Here is an 18948-nt window from a genome sequence, read left to right as displayed (position 1 = left end):
CTCTTTGAAAGTGCGCTGAGTTGTACTTTTCTCACTTTTTTCTTCATGAGCTAGAGCCAAAGAGGGATTATGACAGTTTAAAATCCTCTGCTGCCTGTGAAACATTACCCAGCGGTGCAATTTTATTGCTACTTGATTATATATGTGTATTAAATGTGATTGGGGTTGCAGATTACGGATGCCAAATGAAAAGCAAATACAAGCTCATACCCATTGGACAACTAAAAGTGTTAGTTATGGCATCTCTTGAGACAGCAGTTTCACAATTAATGCCAGAGCATGTCTCCGTGTTGGTTGCAGAGCGGCAACTCTGTCTGTGTACTGATGTGTATTCTTGTTTGTTTACTTCTCCCCAGGAGGGGCTCTGCAGACAGCGGTCGCGCCAGGCACCATGAGGCAGCAAGCTTGGCCTGAGAGAGCGGAGAAATCACCCTTCATCACTCTCAACCAGGCTGGGCAGTGGAAGAAATGCACACAGAGGCAGCAGAAGAACCAGCAGCGCATGCCACAGCAGACACAGGCGAATACACACATCTGAGAGTGCACTGGAGAGCAAATGGGGAAGGCAGAAAGAGACTGAAATAGGGGAAACAGTAACTCAGATTGCGTCATCCTAAATGGCAAAGTGGACTGGGCCATCCTCAGAGGCAATGATGTCCTTGTTAACGCGTTGTCCTTCGTTAGAACCTCCTTGTTAGAAATCACAAGTCAGTCCCCCGCCCCTGTGAGGCCACAGAGCTGAGGGGCAGAGGAGAGGAAAAACAGAGGACGAGAGAAAGACAGAGTGGAAAAAAGAGACTGTGACAGGCCCCCATGCAGGCGCGTAAGAAGTATGTTCTGCTGGGCTTGTGTGCGTGCTGCTGGCTGGTCCTCTTTTACTGGGGTGGAGGAGTCCAGCTACGTCTTCTTCGGCTGCTGACACGCCAGCCGGGTGAAGTGGTGCGCCCCTGGCCCAACTGGACCGACAGGGCCTTCCTGCCCCGCTATGCCCACCTGGATGAGCTCCAGACGGACCCCGGGACGGCTGAGTCGCCCCGCCAGCGCCGTCAGGCATGGTCTGCCATTTATAAGGACAGTCGCTGCCGCATGGAGACCTGTTTTGACTTCTCGCGGTGTCGCCGTAGAGGCAGGGAAGGGTTTAGGGTGTATATATATCCTTCAGAGAAAAATGATCATGTGTCTGAAAGCTACAGGAAGATCCTGACGTCCATAGCGGAGTCCCGGTACTACACATCAGACCCCCGTGAAGCATGCCTGTTTGTGCTCGGGATAGACACCTTAGATCGGGACCAGCTATCAGGACAGTTTGTGCCTAATGTGGATGAACGTATCCGTGGTTACCCACTGTGGAATGACGGGCGGAACCACCTGATCTTCAACCTGTACTCAGGCACCTGGCCTAACTACACAGAGGACCTGGGCTTCAACATCGGCCAGGCCATCTTAGCCAAAGCCAGCCTCAACACAGAACATTTCAGGCCGGGCTTTGACGTCTCCATCCCGCTGTTTTCAAAGGATCACCCACAGAAGGGTGGAGAGCGGGGCTGGCTGGTGAGGAACACCATACCACCACGAAGGAAGTACCTGCTGATGTTCAAGGGGAAGCGTTATCTGACTGGCATCGGCTCAGACACCAGAAACGCTCTTCATCACATCCACAACGGAAAGGACATTGTGTCGTTGACAACGTGCCGCCACGGGAAGGACTGGGAGAAGCACAAAGACGCCCGCTGTGACCATGACAACCTGGAATATGAGAGGTAAGACAGGGGTCATGTGGCCAGTGGGGAGGGCAGTAATGAGGTGATGTTAAAATGAGAAGCGAGGTGTGCGTGAGTATGGCGCTAAACACGGCTTTATGGGAGACAGTATTTTTTTTTTATAGGAAATACACGTTGTTGTTCCTTTTGACTTTGGATTTGAACTGTACATGCTGTTTTATTGGTCTGTTAGATGTCACGTCACAGCTTTTCTACAAGCAGTGTCGGGGGTTGCTTTTGGGTCCCACTGGTTGTTTTTGTCTCTTTTTGTTTAGGTTTATGATGTTTGTCAGTTGCATTCAAGATCAAATATTTTACACTGACTTAAGTCCCTGGAAATTTAGATTCCGGTCACTATTTACAGCAATTGTTGTATTAAACATTGGTTGTAATTTGCTCAACTTGTAATAAGAAGTTAATAAATGTAATTAATCTTAGAGGATTCTAGGCGAACAAATTAGTATTTTGAAAAAAACTTGCCCACGCAGTCCTTTCCATTTTGTATTTGGGTGTGTACTACAATAAAACAAAGACAGCTAATTAATTACAACTGCAACTACACTACATAAAGAGCCAAAGCAAAGGTCACCACAAAGAATGGCTTTGTGAAATCTTTTGTCCCCTCAGAGAAAACAAACTGCTGCCTGGTGTTAGGTGTGAATGGTTATTATATTTGTAAATAAGTCTGTTCATGTTTTCCAAAGGTGTTTTTGCTGTAGTTGTTGCATGGGAGATAAGCTTGCCTTTTTTCCACCTAAGTTTTAATTGAATAGTTTACTGACTGGATGGGGGGTGAAGGTGATAAAAGACATTGGGAAATGAGAGTCCAGCAACATCTGCAATACTTTAGAGCAATGATTTATTAAAGCCAACTAATTTAAGCATAGGACTTTTGTTGGGGTTTAAAAACAGTTTGTACAAACATTTATATCATATATATTTCCACTTCAGCCGCCCTATGTGCTGTAATCCGCAGAGTGGTTTTTAAGTATGTGAGCGCCATTGTTGAGTTAATAATGAAAAGCTTTAGGAAACACACCCATCTGCCTAATACATGTTGCAACAGCAGCTTGGTAAACATGTCTCATCCTCTGAGTACTTTTCTTTTACTGGCTTATTGTAGCTCAGACAGTGATTTAAAAACAGATGGAAATAGATACATGAACTTACAAAATAGGAACTTTTGGATTGTAAAATGGTTATGCACATTCTCTGGGAATCTTAAAATCTTGTATTATCTAATTGCAATAGTATATTTTTTGTGGGGTAGAGAACGATGACGAAGAAGAACCACTGAAGTTTAGTTTCATGCAAAGCCATCATCTTCTATTATTCTTTACAATAGTTATTACATTGTTGAAATAAAGGAGCTATACCGTTCTTTAACACAGCCCTTTTGTTTCACTCCAACTTGCTTAACTTACACTTTGCAATTAAAGTCTCTGAAGCTGAAGTGCTGACAGAGCTCCTCATTATAAAGTCTGTGCCTGTCCATTCATACACAGATACCAAGGATAGTGCAGAACATTCAGAGACAGGAGAAGTTGAATTGCAGTGAAAGATGAGAAGAATGAGAATAAGGAGTTAGAGCCACATCAAAATGTATATTAAAGTTTGAGTAGATTCCTCGACAGTTTAAGACCACAAAGCAACATTTGGAAGAACTACCAACACTGCTATTATTTTATTATAAGACAATGCATAGAGAAACATAATTTAAGTGTTTGAACATACTCTGAAAAACATAAATGGAATAAAGTGAAGTCAAAGGCAGTGGATGATCGAGACAGATCTATGTAAATACTAAAGCTGTTTAAAAATGTTCTAGGTCTCAGTAAAAACAGCATTGTTTTTCTGTTGTTTTTTCCCCAAAATTGGTCTGAACATCTACAGCCCCTCACTGCACTCTAGACTGGAAAAGCTCAGCTAAGTTAGGATAGAGGGTTAGCTATGGAAACTATACATTTAAAGTTAAATAAAGCAAACCGCTAAACCCCAATTCAGATCTAAGGCACCCGGAAGTAGAAGTTGTTTTCATGTGCTATCAGATGCATGCTCAAAGCAAGTATCTTTTCAAATTTTCTTTACCCTGGGAACAGCTGTTAGGTGATGGTTCTGATCCATGCACAGTCCTTGCTCATGTGGCCTATAACTAGCTACCGTAGGCTTGTTTACATTGGGCTGGGCAGCAAAGGGATGGAGCTGCTCAACACTGTATGAAAGAGCTCATTTATTCCACACAGCCCGCTACTCAGACACCCGGGTGGGCAGGGGGTGCGTGGGGTGGGGAGGATAGTGGGGGAGGTCCAATGCGGTATTTTGCGGTAGATTTGGATATGCCAACGGCTCTGAGGGCGTAAGGGTGTGAATGGGGAGGCAATGTGAGAGACAGCTGCCGTTTGTAAGAAAAACACAAAAAGCTGGATGATTTTTTTTTCTTCCTCTCTCCCCTTTTGTATGAAGTCTCTTTCTCTGGAAGCAGGAGGGTTTTAGCCTCGGAGAAAGAGGTGTGAAGCAGGGATGTGGGGTGAGAGCAGTGAGGGAACACCTTCAAGGGTCCATCTCTTGTTTTGCATCCTTTGAATCTCCTTTTGGGGAGAGAAGAAGAAGGGGATTTCAGAGGGGAGAGCATGAAGACCGTTGGAAACCAAATGATCAAAAAGACAAAGAAAAAAGGACGATAAACAAACTGCATGATCAAGGTTTCTGTTTGAAAACCATGTAGAGACACACCCTCACCTCTCCATCTGTCTGCTGCCATTTCCTTCCTCTCTCGTATGTCTTACCTTCAGTCTTTCTATCCTTTCCTTTTACTCTTCTCTCTTCAGTTTCTGGCAAAAATCGTGCACCTGCAAAAAAAAACAGTAAGATAATAATAATTCCAAGTCACCAAGTGATCATGTGTGTGAGTGTGACTGTCACTGCTAGAAATGCATGAGATTGTGTCTGTGTTTGAGAGAGACTGTGTCACAGTCAATGAGGCTCTTAGAAGGTGGCACCAGGTTAATGTGCGCATGCATCTGGTGCACTAGCAGATTAGCCCTGAGGGACCTGGACAACACAGCAATCAACGCACAAAGGGCACAAGAGGGGGGAGGAGGAGCAGGAATTAGGACGGAGGGGGATAGATCAATAGACTGACATAATTTTTTCCGCCCAAGTAAAAACCTTAACATCCCACCCCCCTACTTAGATGCATGAGAAAATGAATTGGGCTGTAAAGTGACTGCCCCAAAGGATAACACAAGTTACAGTAAAATTGCATAATAATAATGATTATAATTGTGTTTGATTGAGTTTAAGGTAGTGTTCACTGCAAACATGTTATTCTACACCCCTTTACAGGAGACATTGTAACACCGTTCACAGTTTTGTAAAAAAAAAAACACAGAGCTCTGTCATTTTTGGTCTGCAGTTAATGATTATTTTCATTATCAATCAATCTGTTGATCATTTCTTCAATGAATTAACCCAATTACATCAAACAGAGGAAAACAGCAAATCCTTACATTGGAGAAGTGGTTCAACTGATAAATGACAAACAATTAATCAAAAATCAAATATAGTTTTTTGAATGATTTTCTGTAGATTGACTTATGGTTTCAGCTCTAATTCAGTTCAATTAGGCTACAATGAGTTGAGGCATTATGAGTGTTAAAGCAGAAGGCTCCGGTAAGAAAAACGCTATCAAAGACCAGCAAGTGCACATTCCTGGCTGATTACTTTGTACTAAGAACATCTTAGTCCTGCTGTTCACCTGCTGATTATGATGATGGAGATTATATTACTTTTGCAGTGTAAATCCTATTTACATCTTGTCATATTATTAGACAATGTTTTAACCTATTACCGGTAAACCGCTGTGCATTGTTATAGTGTCTGATAAGCCTTAAAGTGCTTATATTATGCTTTCTGGCTTTTTCCCTTATTGTTATTGTTATTGTGTTCTATATCTTTTTGTGCATGTTAAAAGGTTTAAAAAGTGAAAAAGCCCAAAGTCCACCCCAAAGGGACTTACCATCTTCCAGAGAAAACACTGTTCACAAACTGCTCCAAACTCCTCTATTGTAGTCCAGCCTTTACTTCCGTGACGAATGTGCGTCATTTTGTAACACGTTATAATGCTCGCCTAGCTGCTAGCGTGGCACGCCCTCATACTCTGCTTCTGACTGGCTAGTAGTCCTTACCTAGCTACTGCGCATGTACGACTCCTAACAAAGATGGAATAGAAGTGAGATGCCTCACTCTGTAGCTAAAACAGAGAGCTCAACACACAGGGTGAAAAGATGAGCTGCAACAATGTGCAGTACAACAAATATATGGTGTTTTTTGAAAATTAAACCACATAAACCTATTTTGGTACAACCTCTGAAATACAATTATGAACCTGAAAATGAGCATAATATGACCACTTTAAAACATATTGATCTATTACTCAAACTGGCCTGATTGTATTTCATTATCTGTCAGCCCGTATGACATTGGTCTACTAACAACACAACATTGCTTATTACATCCAGGTCATACTGTAGGTTAATTGTAGGTCATCAGTCACTGTTCACAGAGACTTCAATCTGCCACTGTAGTTCCTTACACATTACTGCTGAACAACATCCTGAGCAGTTTAACAATTAAAGAGTTGCTTTACCCATATCACCCAAAACATTTTTATTTTCTTCCTATACCTTTGATGGTATCTAGCCATGCACCTGCTGATAGTTTGGATTTTATTTGATGTCTGCCTTTACTGTAATACAAAGGTGGGGATGGTCTTTGTGGTCCTCACAGCATTGAAAACTTAAAAATATTCAGCAGCAACATCTCTTTCAAAGATCAGCATCCCGGTTCCTCTATAACCCACAGACCAGGCTTTCAGCAGGCTTCATAGTGCATATTTCTTTGGTTGAAAAAAGTTAAAATGAAATCCGTCAGTGGGGTCTCTGGATTATCCTGAATCATCCCTAACAAAGACGCCTATTCATCAGAACAAAGTAGTCTGCAACCTGTGTTTAACCCATGTTGGTTAAAGACACACATTTTCCCATTTAGACTGATTGTTTTAACAGGTTTAAATCGCATTACTGTGCCACTCACTACCAAACAGCAGTGTAAAGCATTGAAAAGCTGCCCTTCTATGTCTTTTTGCTGGACTGCTGAATAGCTTCAGAATGCAGCTATTCTCTTTTGGCTTTATGAAACAATGATAATACTTCCAAGGTTGTTAGCAGAATAGTTTTTAAAAACGGATTAAGTTTAAATACCTTTGCCCCTGCCATTTCTATTAACACAATTTTACTATTTTAAAGTACGGAATAATTGGTAAATGGCACCCAAAAATCCTATTAAAATGCGCCATAGGGAAAAAGAAATCTGAATAGGAACAGAAGGTTCCTGGAAATACTTTTCGGGTCTATTGAATTTGGTGTGTAAGTTTGAGTGTGTGCGTGTGCATGGATATGGATGATAATAAAACAGAATGAAGTAGCAAAGAGACAAGTTGGAGGTAGGACACAGTGGTACCCGAGGCGATAAGAGCAGCAAGACAGAAAGGAATAATAGGAGAATGTCATGTGATAAAGATTACAAAAAATTGTGAAAAAGAGCGAGGGATACCGCAGGCAACTTAAAGAAAAAGCGAGAATGAAACGGGGCAAGAGGGACGGTGACAAAGTGGAAGAAAAAGAGAGTTGAGAAAGAGGGAATTAGAAGAAAGGGGATACTTGAAGCAAGGGAGAAGCTGTGCTGCAGCCTAATGGCCTAGTTTCCCTTACTTTAGAGAATTCTCTAAGAAAGGGAAGAGAAACGTGCATTGTACAGTGAATGTAAATGAGCAAGAGTGTGAAAAACAGAGAGGGGAGGAAGAAAGAGAGGGATACTTAGGAGAAACAAAAGGTACCACAGAAAACGCAAAGTTCTCAGGTTCCTTTCGAACCAACTAAGAACCATGTGTTTGTGAGGGGGAACTGGGGTTGAACGGAGATGGGCAGGATGGGAGGGCGAGATTGAGGTGACAGGGAGGATGTGTAATGGCACAACGCTCTACCGCCCTGTTTGTCCTAAATGGCCTCGGCGCTGGTGTTGGAAACCGATGGGTCATTATTAATGCCCCTACTTGAAGGAACTCAAGGTTGTTGAAAGAGCGAGCAATCAGACTTTAAAACCTGGGTAACAGTTCAGGATGAATGCAGCATACTAATCAGACAAAACACAACTGCAAGCGAGGCCGATTTTAATAATATTGCGGCAAGGAAATACTTTAGAAATGCTTCCATGCATATGTAATATGCAGACTTTTATGCTTTCATGTGCATGTAAATACAGTATAATAATTCTGATTTCTATGTGGTGTGTGAAACCTGAATCAGCAATGGAAAGGAAAACGGCGTCATTGTTATCTGCTGGCAGACATAAAAAGGCCCCCCATTGCTGTGTAGTTAACTGGTTCTGCACATATACAGTTTGAATTACTAGGTAAGTGCATGCATGCACAGTTGTGTGTGTCTGGGTCTGTAAACACTATACGAGAGTGTGTGCAATTTGAGATTTTGGTAAACCAAATAAGAAACGCTGCAGCCCACTGTAATTAGGGCCTGTGAAATTGTACCTCTGAAGATGCTGTGGTCTGAGTGTGTGTGTGTGTGTGTGTGTGTGTGGTTTGTGTGGCCACCCTCTGCTGTCTCTGTTTAGAATACTTGGAAACGAGACGCAGCCTTGTGATTCTTTGGCACTTGTACACTCCTTCCTCCGTTCTTTTTCCTCCTCTCCAGCTCGTATCTTTTTAATCCCACACATCAGTCTTTCTTGCTTCCAGTGGGCTTTTGTGAAGTCTGGTCAAAAATATGAATCAAGTCACAGAGTGCTCCAACAGTACAGCAAAGGTTGAACGGAAGGCATGAAATTCACCTGTTGTCTCACTGGCCAATGTAGCTGGGGTCACTCATAGTGATAAACCCACAGAGAATGATTACCCTGCTCTGCAATTCCTCTTGCGTAGCTCTATGTAGCATTTTAGCATCTTGTTTGGGTTTTACAGCCTGCAGCTTCAGTGTTTTGGTTCACTCTCGCCGCTCTCATCAGCGTCGTTTTCAGCTGTAGCCGGAGGCTCTGTTCAACAAAGAAATTGCGCATGTGAATCCATTGTACGCTACCTGCTCAGCACCAAAAGACAGACAAATATACACTTACATTTGTGGATGTGTAATAGATAAACCTTTCCAAAAATCCAATTTAAAACACAAAAAAACTTTTGTTTGGTTGTGTTTTGTCTTCTGACATGTTTATCAACTGGAAATTAGAAAGGGAAAATGTATCATTGATTGTTAATTTAGTCTACTTTAAAAAAAAACAACATATTTGATGTCAATCACAGTGGTTGCAGGACCTCAAAAGGTTTAATACGGTCACAGGAGTTGAGGGAATATAACTGAATACATTTTATAATCTTCATCAATGGTGACTTCAGAGTCAATTTATATCATGCTATTACATCCAGACCACAGTTTTATTTTGCCAAGCCATTATATTTATTTCTGCCAGATATCCTAACATCTGACTTTCATGAATTCTGCTGGACAAATGATACTTGGACCAAGGAATCATTTGTTGTTGGAAATTCCAGCGTTTTTCATTATTGTTTTAGCCGCAACTATGAGAGAGACTTGAGAGGCGTGTTTGCAAGGCCGCGAAATCCATTTTAACTTCACTTCAACTGATTGGAGTGATTTCTTTGGCGTAACGTTAACTTGGAGGAGTGCTCAGTGTTGGCGGAGGTTTGCGCTTTTTGAGAGTCTTCTGCTGCATCTCCCCCTACCACAGCTTTCAATCCTTAGTGTTGAGAAATGTTGTATCCTTGGTCAAATGCAAGCCAGTCGCGACCTGCTTGTCATTTCTCATTAAATGTTTGTGGTCAAATCTTCATCCCTTCATTGTTCTCTCAACCGCTGCTCACTGTTTGAAAACTTGAGTCACATTTGAACCCTCCCACCTCCTACATGCTGCTATTTCAGTTGGAGTTTCTCATCAGTCTCACTTCTCCATTTCTCAAAAATATTATTTATCTGTCTAGTCAATGAGGGCATTCAATGTGACAAAAGCTTGTTGTTTACAAGTTGCGTTGGAAAAACCAGTGACACCACCTCAGGAAGCAATCAAGGTCTCAACGGCTTTGTGTTATACAAGCTCTGGAAAACAAGGTTTGTCATACAGAAACTTGATCAGATAATGAAAATGCCTGGTGGACATATATGCCACACCCTGGCTTTACCTTTGGGAAGTCACACGATGTGGCATGGGTGTTCACCGATTTTGCAACTTCTAATAATTATTCTCACTCTGTCTCTAACTCACATCTCACAACCCCGTAACTTTTCTCCCAACATTTTGTCCTCCTCCTGCTCTCTCACTTTTTATTTCAGACTGTACTTGACAGAGTCCTCCTACACTTGAGTGCAAGCCTCCTACCATATTTCTGAGCTCCGGTATGCATAATTCATCAACAGACCCTTGCTTTTCCATGAAGGCACTTTTTTTGACAGCACAGCTTTGTCTGTAGTGTTACACATCATTGTTTCGCATGCCGTTGTGTTGGTTACATGCAAATGGATGCACATGTGCATGCTCAAAAACAGTGACGAACAGTCCCTTCTTTGCTCTCACTTATTAATCTATGCATTCCTGCTCTGACACCATGTTTCCCATCCCGTAATGATTGAAAAGTCCTGTTGTATAGGGGTCTTCCCATTTTCTAAAAATTGTAGATCAGTTATAAGCCATTAATAAGAACAACTTTTAGGTTTGAAGTTTGTGAAAAGTCCATTTGACTGAACTACCCATAGGCGCGGGAAGTAGTGGTGCTGGGGGTGCTGCAGCACCCCCTGTTGGTGGCAGCACCCGTTGTTGGCAAACTGCGATCAAACCCGTATTACCCAATGGGCATTAATCATTATGGTGATAATTATCCAATCAGAATAAAATAAAAGTTGTTTAATGTAATGATTGAGAGAAAGCCGCATGCACTGTGTAGATTGGCTAAAGATAAAGGTGGGTGGGCATAGAGCAGGTTGTTTACATCGCACTAATCCAAGATCAGCTTTCTAAGAAGCAGTTGAGATTGAAAGAGTGGAATTAATTTGTAACTGATCCCCGGTCAGATTGGGTTGCATCAGCGAGTGAAAGTGTGGAAAAGAGAGAGAAAGAAGCGGCTGCTATAAAAAATGTCCCGCGAATAAATAGTTTTTTTAAAAGAGCTGGGAATGACAAAGAGAAGGATGTCGAGGAGCTAGCCAACGTTAGCTTGGAAGAATCGCTGCCTTCTACCAGCTACACTCAGCCACAGCTAACGGTGGCTAACGTTAACTTTAGCGAAGTTGTTGTGGAAAAAGACAGAGATGATGCCGGTCATCAGCATTACAGAACAAGGTAATGGCCCCTCAGGTACCATCATCTCTGAAGAGCCTGCACTACGGGGACCGATTACAGAGACCGTCCGGGAGGAAGTTATACCCAGAGGGATATTAGCCTTTCAGAATCGGCGGCTAAATGTCCAGCATCTCGGAGGGGGGACGAGGCTGGCGGCAGAAAGACCCGCTCTCTCATTAACGAGGCACTGACCCGACACCTTCTGGCGGCGAAACGGTACCACGGGAGTGGATTCTAGATCACTGTCCACCGGAGACATTTGTTGCGTTGCCTGTAAAGTGCTCCCAACACACAGCAGCGCATGTGTAGTAGGGGTTAGCGAGCTGCTTAAGGAGCTGGACTTTGAGGATTTGATCTGCGACTTTGCAAAGAAAAAGACAAGAAATTAGAACTTCTAAAGGTAAGAGCTATTATGCTATCTGTAAATTGACTAGGCTAATATAATCTGTTGTGACCGTGTGACCAGATAATGCACATATTTTGTTAAGTTTATTGAAATGCCATGCATATCAGACGTATTGCATCATAATTTTGTGATGCTGCTATATAGGCCTGTGTGAGACTTAGTTGTCAAGTGCAGTAGCCTATATGTTGGCTTTTGCAGTTTGTGAAGTAGCAGCTGACTAAGTGACTGTTATTTTACAACCTGCACTCAGCTGTGTTGTGTGATGGCATTGTTGTATCTTCAGTCAATCACGTTTCAGAATTACTATTGTGCTTTCTGCTTGGGTGATTTTTAGTGAATATTATATTGCCATAGTCTTGAGCCATACGCTTTGGTATGATTTAATTAATTGTAACACTGTCTTGTCATGTGTGAGTCAGATGGCAGTACTTGGTTTATTGAACTGGAAAGGCATACTTGATGCCTGCTCAGCTGGACTAGTCATTCATCGTTTTTTTTTGTTATTTTTTATTCGATAGTGACAGTGGATAGACAGGAAAGGGGGAGAGAGAGAGGGAATGACATGCAGCAAAGGGCCGCAGGTCGGATTTAAACCCGGGCCGCTGCAAAGGAATCTTTTGACCAGTAGTGATTGTCATGTGATTTAGTGCCTATTTAGTTCGCTGTGCAGTACGCACCGTATGTAGCCTACTTCATGGAGGGTGTGGGGGGGGATTAAATCTTTGATTTTTCAGTTGAGGTCAGCCTTCAGCTTTTCGGGTCACGTCGAACTCTTAGTTGTTGTTGCCTTCTGATATCCTGTTATTGCAATTATCTCTGATACGACGCAGTTTTGGGAAAGTACTGGAGAATTTCAGTTCTGGCTACCAGACTTTGCACAATGGTTAGAATACAAAAGTTCATGCAGAGGATTAAAGAATATCTGTATTAACAGTTAGGCCTCTACTGTGGGTTTCTACCAAACAGTCTTTCCATCCTAAAGCTCATAAAATCTAGTCATATAGTGCAGCTAATACAGTCCAGCTGCTTCAAAGGAGATCACCTTACCTGTAATATCCTCTGTCTGTTGGTTGACCTCGCTGTGTTCACTTATTACAGACATATGTGAAAACAGTGATGATTTAAAAATCATTGCGACTGGTTGTCTCAAGGAATTTGGAGGCAATAGTAGCTCACAGATCACAGGATGCAAACCATGACTAGTGGAAAATCTTGGCAGGCATAACCTCAATTTATTTCAAATGCTTGGAAGAGCCGTTTAATCCAGGTAGACTTTATTAGTGGAGCTGTGCGGTTACAGTAGGGGATCTGTGTCTTACTGATATGACAGTATGAGTATTAGCATTTTTTACCAGAAATAGTCCAGAGTGGAAGGCTAACCAAAGCCAAATGTAATAACATGCAGGACAAAACACTGATGGGAGCTTGGAGATTCAAACATTTTTGCACGATTTGTTGTTTTTGGAATCAAATTAAATACAGAAACCGTATTGACGTAAGTAAATATAACTTTTGTTTAATGAGTTTTTGCAGAAAAGGAGAGGCTGCAGTGGGTCATATCTGGTTTGTGAGCTTGTGAGGAAAGCAAATTCTGAAAGGGTGTATGCAGCCTGATTGTCTTGACTTATTCGGGTCATATTCGGGATTTGCATGTGCACACTGTACGTTTATGGAGAATATAAAGGAAATAGGTAAAGCAGAACTTTTACAATTTATCAGGCACTGGGTGTTCTGTTCTTTCCAGATTGATCTGGTTTGTGAAGATTTGCAGAACATTTTGTGATCTTGCTGTTTGTCATTGTGTTCTTGTCACATCAGTGCAAAGTGATGATTGAATTTTGATAGCTGATTGTTATGATTGGTTTGGATGTAAAAGAAATATTAGCTTCAGGCACGGGGCTTGCTTTGGGCTTGAAAATTGCGTTGGCTGTAATGACTCTGGCTGGGCCAGACTCAAAGTCCCCCCATCTGGTGTCCTTCTAGTGGCCTGCGTCTGATAATTTTAAAGGGGTGATAGAAGGCAAAACCGATTTTACCCTGTCATAGTTGAATAACGACAGTTCGGTGGGTAAATAGGACATAGAAGCTCAAAATCCCATTGACACCCCTTTACTATGAAAATCTCATATTTTGAAACTGCCGCTGAAAACGAGCGAATCTCAACAAAGCTGGAAGTTTGACGTCAACCTCCCAAGACCTGTAACTTTGTCACGCCCATGGGTGTATTAAGAGAACAGTCACGCCCCAACATTTACATAGGCTACACAACTGACCTGAGATCAGGTAGTCTTCTGAATCTAGGTCACGCAGATCTCTCCTATTCCATTACAAAATTCACTTCTGAAACTTTTTTATGTGAGAAATCAACTATGTAAAGCTCAAATATGGGCCGCTTTACGAAAATGGATGGCTAATTGCAAATTTTGTCCGACTGTGTGTCGGAGTTCAGCGGCCGGTGCTGCCTGGGTTGCTACATCGCTGCCCTGCCTGTCCTCCGTCACAGACCCCGGCCTGCTGTGAGCTCGATTGAGCTCCGTCGGCGACCCGGTGCTCACTACCCGCGCAAACGTACCCTTTTCTGGGTGACTGGACTAGCAAGCGCCGTTGCCCTGACAGAGCTCCAGGGCCTGCAGCTCGCTGTTCTCCCTCCCCTCTTCCTGCTACCGGCTGGCTGGTGAATGACTGAGAGCGCGGTCAGCGAGCTTGTTATGCCTGCAATCCAGTTGGGGAACCTGTAATATTCATGCCGTGACGAAATTCAAACTGTAAATATACTATACTTATGCTGAAAGTGTAGCTAGCTTGCTGCGATATTTCCCCATTGTATTGAATGGGACATATAGCTAGCAGCTGCTCGTCTTAACAAGACGCCTCGCGTTCATAAAAATGCCTTAAAATCAAATCGGACACAACGATTAGCTTTATAAGACATTGGGGTAGATGTTATATAAGTGGCGTGACGAAATAACCGTAAATATATTATAGTTATGCCGGCAGCCGGCTGCAGAGCCCCGCTAGTGCAGTATCCACAAATGGTGACTTTGCCCTGGGTATGGAGCCCAGCAGGCTGCCGCTTTCTCGTCAGACTGTGTGGAGCTCCTAAAGTCTGACACGTCTTAACAAATTTGCAATTAGCCATACATTTTCGTAAAACGGCCCATATTTGAGCTTTATATAGTTGATAAAAATAGATAAAAAAGTCTCAGAAGTGAATTTGGTAACGAAACATTGCAGTGTCTGAAATATGAGATTCTGTCGCGTCTCTAATGTGTGGGATTGGGGATTCGCTCAACCAATCAGCACGTGTCTCTAATGTGTGTGTATGGCGATTCGCTCAACCAATCAGCGCGCGTCTCTAATGTGTGCGTATGGCAATTCGCTCAACCAGTCAGCACGCAGCTCATCTAAATATTCATGAGCATACCATATTTGGAAGAAAAGCTCTTATTACAAATAGGGCCAAAACACAGGGATGCATAAGGGCCAATAGAATATCAACCAGGCCATTTTCAGCCCAACCAATTTTACATACCCCATTAGGAGACCATAAGGAACAGTGTGAAATACCCTATATAATCATTCTATCACCCCTTTAAACTTGATACCTACTCCACACAACAATTGGCCACCTGTGCAGAGGATGTAAACGTCCCTCTTAAGGTGTTTTTTGGTATTCTTTACGCCACTACTTCTGTCTCACCTACGTAAGATTTCAGCTCCCACGCAGTAATTTACAAGTGATAAAGTGGTAAATTAATTAAATATAACAGGAACATTTAGTTCATCATTTCACAGACCTCACATTATGAACAATTGTTCAGTCATTCTGTCTGCCTGTTTGGATGTCGGAGGTTTGGAAAAGGTTGCTCTGTACTATTTGCTAACTGCACTGCTTGTGAGAAACACAAGTTTCACACGGGCAAAGCATGCACTTTTTCACTACCAGCTCCTCATTTCTCAATTATCTCAGTTCGTGCTTTGTCTTTAAAACTGAGGGATATATTGAGTGGGCGGCTCCAGTCTGTCAGGTGCCTATCAGGTTTCTTAAGGAAGGCCGTTTGGCCTGGGGGCTCCTACACTAGTGTGGATGTCCTCTTAATGGGTGCCCATTCAGTGCCCTAATGGGCCCTTTATCAACCCCGGCTAACACCACAGCGATCATAGCAGGAAAAGCCTCTGGCGACCTTGCTCGCTTTTGTCCAGGCCAACTGGAGCGTAAAAACTTTGACAATGACAATGCAGTTGGGAGAGAGAAAGAGAGAGATGTGAAGGGAGACATTTCTCATTCATATGCAGTTAAGGAGCTGAACCTCTGCTCAGTGGCCTGGATTTTTGTTTACTGGTTTTTGATTGCATCTATTTGACCTTGACCTCACCACACGCTGTAAGAGCCTATGGTTTAGAGATTACGGAGCTGAGGAAGATGAGAGATTAGTGCTATCTCTGTCTTTCTTAGTTTCCTGATCTTTGAGAAAGGGATAATAGATTTAGGGGGAAAGTGGAAGGCACAATTGGATAATTAACTTTTTGAATTACGTTTTAAAAACCGCTCAACCTTACCAGTAAGAAAGATATGCAGAAACTGTTTTGGAAGTTCAACCCATTAATGTGGAGAAGAAGCCAGCAGCTAAATCATTACTTACAGGCACACAGCACTCAGACCAGATTTTGCCCCTAAATTGCCTGAGATACATGATGTAAAATTAGGTCAAAAAATATTGTGTAGTAAGTTTGCAGTAAGATGAAAAGGCTTTTTAATAACAGCTTCTTTTTTCTCTCTCTTTGATGTAGAGTGAAGCGCTCCGATTGGTCGGTCTTGAGATGAATGACTGATACATATTGATAATCCGAGCACTGAAAGGTTCAAAGGACTCATTAATATATGCTGCACTATCAGCGTTAGAATGATCTACCCTGGTTTTTAATAACACAGGGGGTATTGGGGTTAAACTGGGATTTGGATGAGAGCCTGTCTAAGCGACCTTTAGTATTTTGTAATGCAAACTATTTTATAACCCTCCATGTGTATTGCTTAATTATTTTACTCATACATCATCCTTTATTGGAGCATTTATAGCACTGCTTGTATAATGAATGTGTGTGTGTTTTCTGTGAAGCACGTATCTGTATTTCTATTACGGATGTCTTGATTGAGGTATTTGGACAGGCATGTTTTTCTGAGTTCATCGTGTACTTCTTCAGAATCCATTTGGGACAGTACAGGGTGCCTTCTGCGTTCCACTTTATCGTCACTTAAGGTGTTTGAAATGACATTCGTATTAGATAACCGATTGTTCAGAGACTTTGTTGGAACTTGACTTTTCTTTCATGCCATTATCTGCAGAGTACTTATCGTACTGGTAATAAAGGAGTACACTGTGTACTTTTTTTATTAATATGTGAGCAGCTTGGGAAGGGCACCTGTTGTAGCAGCATATGCAAAAGTGTAGGTTCTCTTAAAGTTATAGTGCGTAGTTTCTGTCGCCCCCATGAGGAATTCTAAGTAATGACAAAAAAACTGTTGGCGCATCTACATGATACAAGCCTTACGTGATCGCACACGCGCCCCCACCCCTCCTCCACGCAGTTGCTAGTAGCCAAGGAGGACACGGAAGATTAAAAAAACATGATGGACTCTTCCGAAGAGGTAATTATCTTCACTCGAGCTTCTGCGTGGGAAAGTCACTGGACGACGCAATGTTCTGAACATAGCCAGACTGAGAAATACAGAGAGAGTTGTGTGGAGCTGATGGTCTTAATTAGCTTTGTAGCAACTCATTTGGCAATGGCTTGAATGTAACGGACCTTATTAATATCAAAAAGTTACACACTAAAGCTTTAATCTCTTGAATGCCAGAAATCGGACCTACTGTGCTCCTTCTGCTGTTCTGCTCAGCCAACACCTCTTTGTCCAATACTGTTGCTTGGAGAATCCAATCATATTTATTTTCTCTTGTAGTTTTACTAAAGTGCATGGTAGAGAAAGAATAATAATTACGTTTTTCAGGAGCCTCACCTGTTTTCTTGCTTCTACTGAAATGTAATCCACTCATCACAAGTTGGAAAGTGTGTGCATGAGTGTGTTTTCTGCATTACTGATGCCAAGCCCAACAGCAGACAATATGGTATGTGTGCCCCAGATAAGGGCTTTTATTCTACCTAGCAAATGAAGAATGTGTAGAAGATCATGAATTACTCATGAGGTCTGGTGTTGAACTCTTATTTAATGATAGCCGTGCTGGGACCGCTCTGTACCTCTCGCCTGTCTCACTCCTCGTCACCTTTGATGAATGAGAAACAAGTCAAGAGAGAAAGAGGGAGTGAGTCAAAAACTTCCCCTTAGTTGCTCTCAAAATATCTTCTGCGCTGTAGTCTCTCTGAAACTGCACCATAGACACAAACCCTGCAAGCCACAGACGCACCTCAGAGTGCATGATGTATGGCCTGCTGCATTTCCTTGTCAGATGGCCTACTACACTGAACACTCTACACCTACAGCACACTGCAAAACAGTCTTCCTCCAAATTGCACTGTGCCGAATATACACACAGTTTGTCAGGTCTGCGTGTAGTGTGAAAAATAGGCTTTATGTTGCATCCGCCTGCTCAACCTAAAAGTCTCTCTCGATTAAAACCTCAGCACAGTGAGTTCCTTCACAGTACAGCAGGCCCTGACTCATTCCAATCCACTGCTCATTTCAGTCCTCATTTCCTTTACATTATGCACACCATTAAGCATATTAAGTCCAATGCCTGCCATTGCGCTGTTCCGTGCTCTTCATTTTATCTGTATGCATCTCCATTCCTCAATAAGCGGGTGCATCAGGACAGATTAGGGGAAAAAAACTACATGGTAAAATGTAATATACAGTAATTTAAATGATTCAAATAAATCAAATGGGTCTACAGTCTATGGCGATGCTTGCGGCTCTGTGAGGCACAATGGTGCTTTGAGCTAAATGCTAACATCAGCATTAACATGCTGAAAGTGGCAATGCTAACCTGCTGATGTTTAGTTTAGTATGTTAGCATGCTGACATTTGCTAATTAGCACTAAACATAAAGTGCAGTCAAGGCTGATGTTAAAGTCATTAGTTTTGCAGATTTTAGACAAAATAAATTAAGTCAAGGATTGCCAAAGCTTTTTACAATTCCTGGTGGTGGCCGAGTGGTTACAGTGCATACCATCTAACCGCAATGTCTGTGGTTCGACTCAGGATGGGGACCTTTTGTTGCATGTCATTCTCTCTCTGTCAACCTGCCGGCGGTGCTAGAGGAGAAGTCAGGTTATCACCAAAGTCATTGTGATACATCATCTGGGACCATAAATGTCGGAACCAAAATTTATGCAAATATATCCAATAGA

At 42.3% G+C, this 18948-nt stretch overlaps 1 protein-coding gene across 5 annotated transcripts in view; it reads left to right on the top strand.

Moving 5' to 3' along the window:
• Positions 1 to 18948, top strand: part of ext1c (exostoses (multiple) 1c) — an 86246-nt gene that overhangs the window by 17004 nt on the left and 50294 nt on the right. For all 5 annotated transcript variants that reach the window (XM_028596934.1, XM_028596933.1, XM_028596935.1 and 2 more), the window contains one exon: positions 357 to 1760. In XM_028596934.1, the coding sequence (XP_028452735.1) occupies positions 814 to 1760 (947 nt within the window). In that variant the 5' untranslated portion in view covers positions 357 to 813. The remainder of the gene's footprint in view (positions 1 to 356; positions 1761 to 18948) is intronic.

The sequence above is a fragment of the Perca flavescens genome, chromosome 14 (genome assembly GCF_004354835.1).
Source record: "Perca flavescens isolate YP-PL-M2 chromosome 14, PFLA_1.0, whole genome shotgun sequence".
NCBI classification, from domain to species: domain Eukaryota; kingdom Metazoa; phylum Chordata; class Actinopteri; order Perciformes; family Percidae; genus Perca; species Perca flavescens.
The sequence above is the reverse complement of the archived record's forward strand: the minus strand, read 5'-3'. Positions and strand labels throughout refer to the sequence as shown.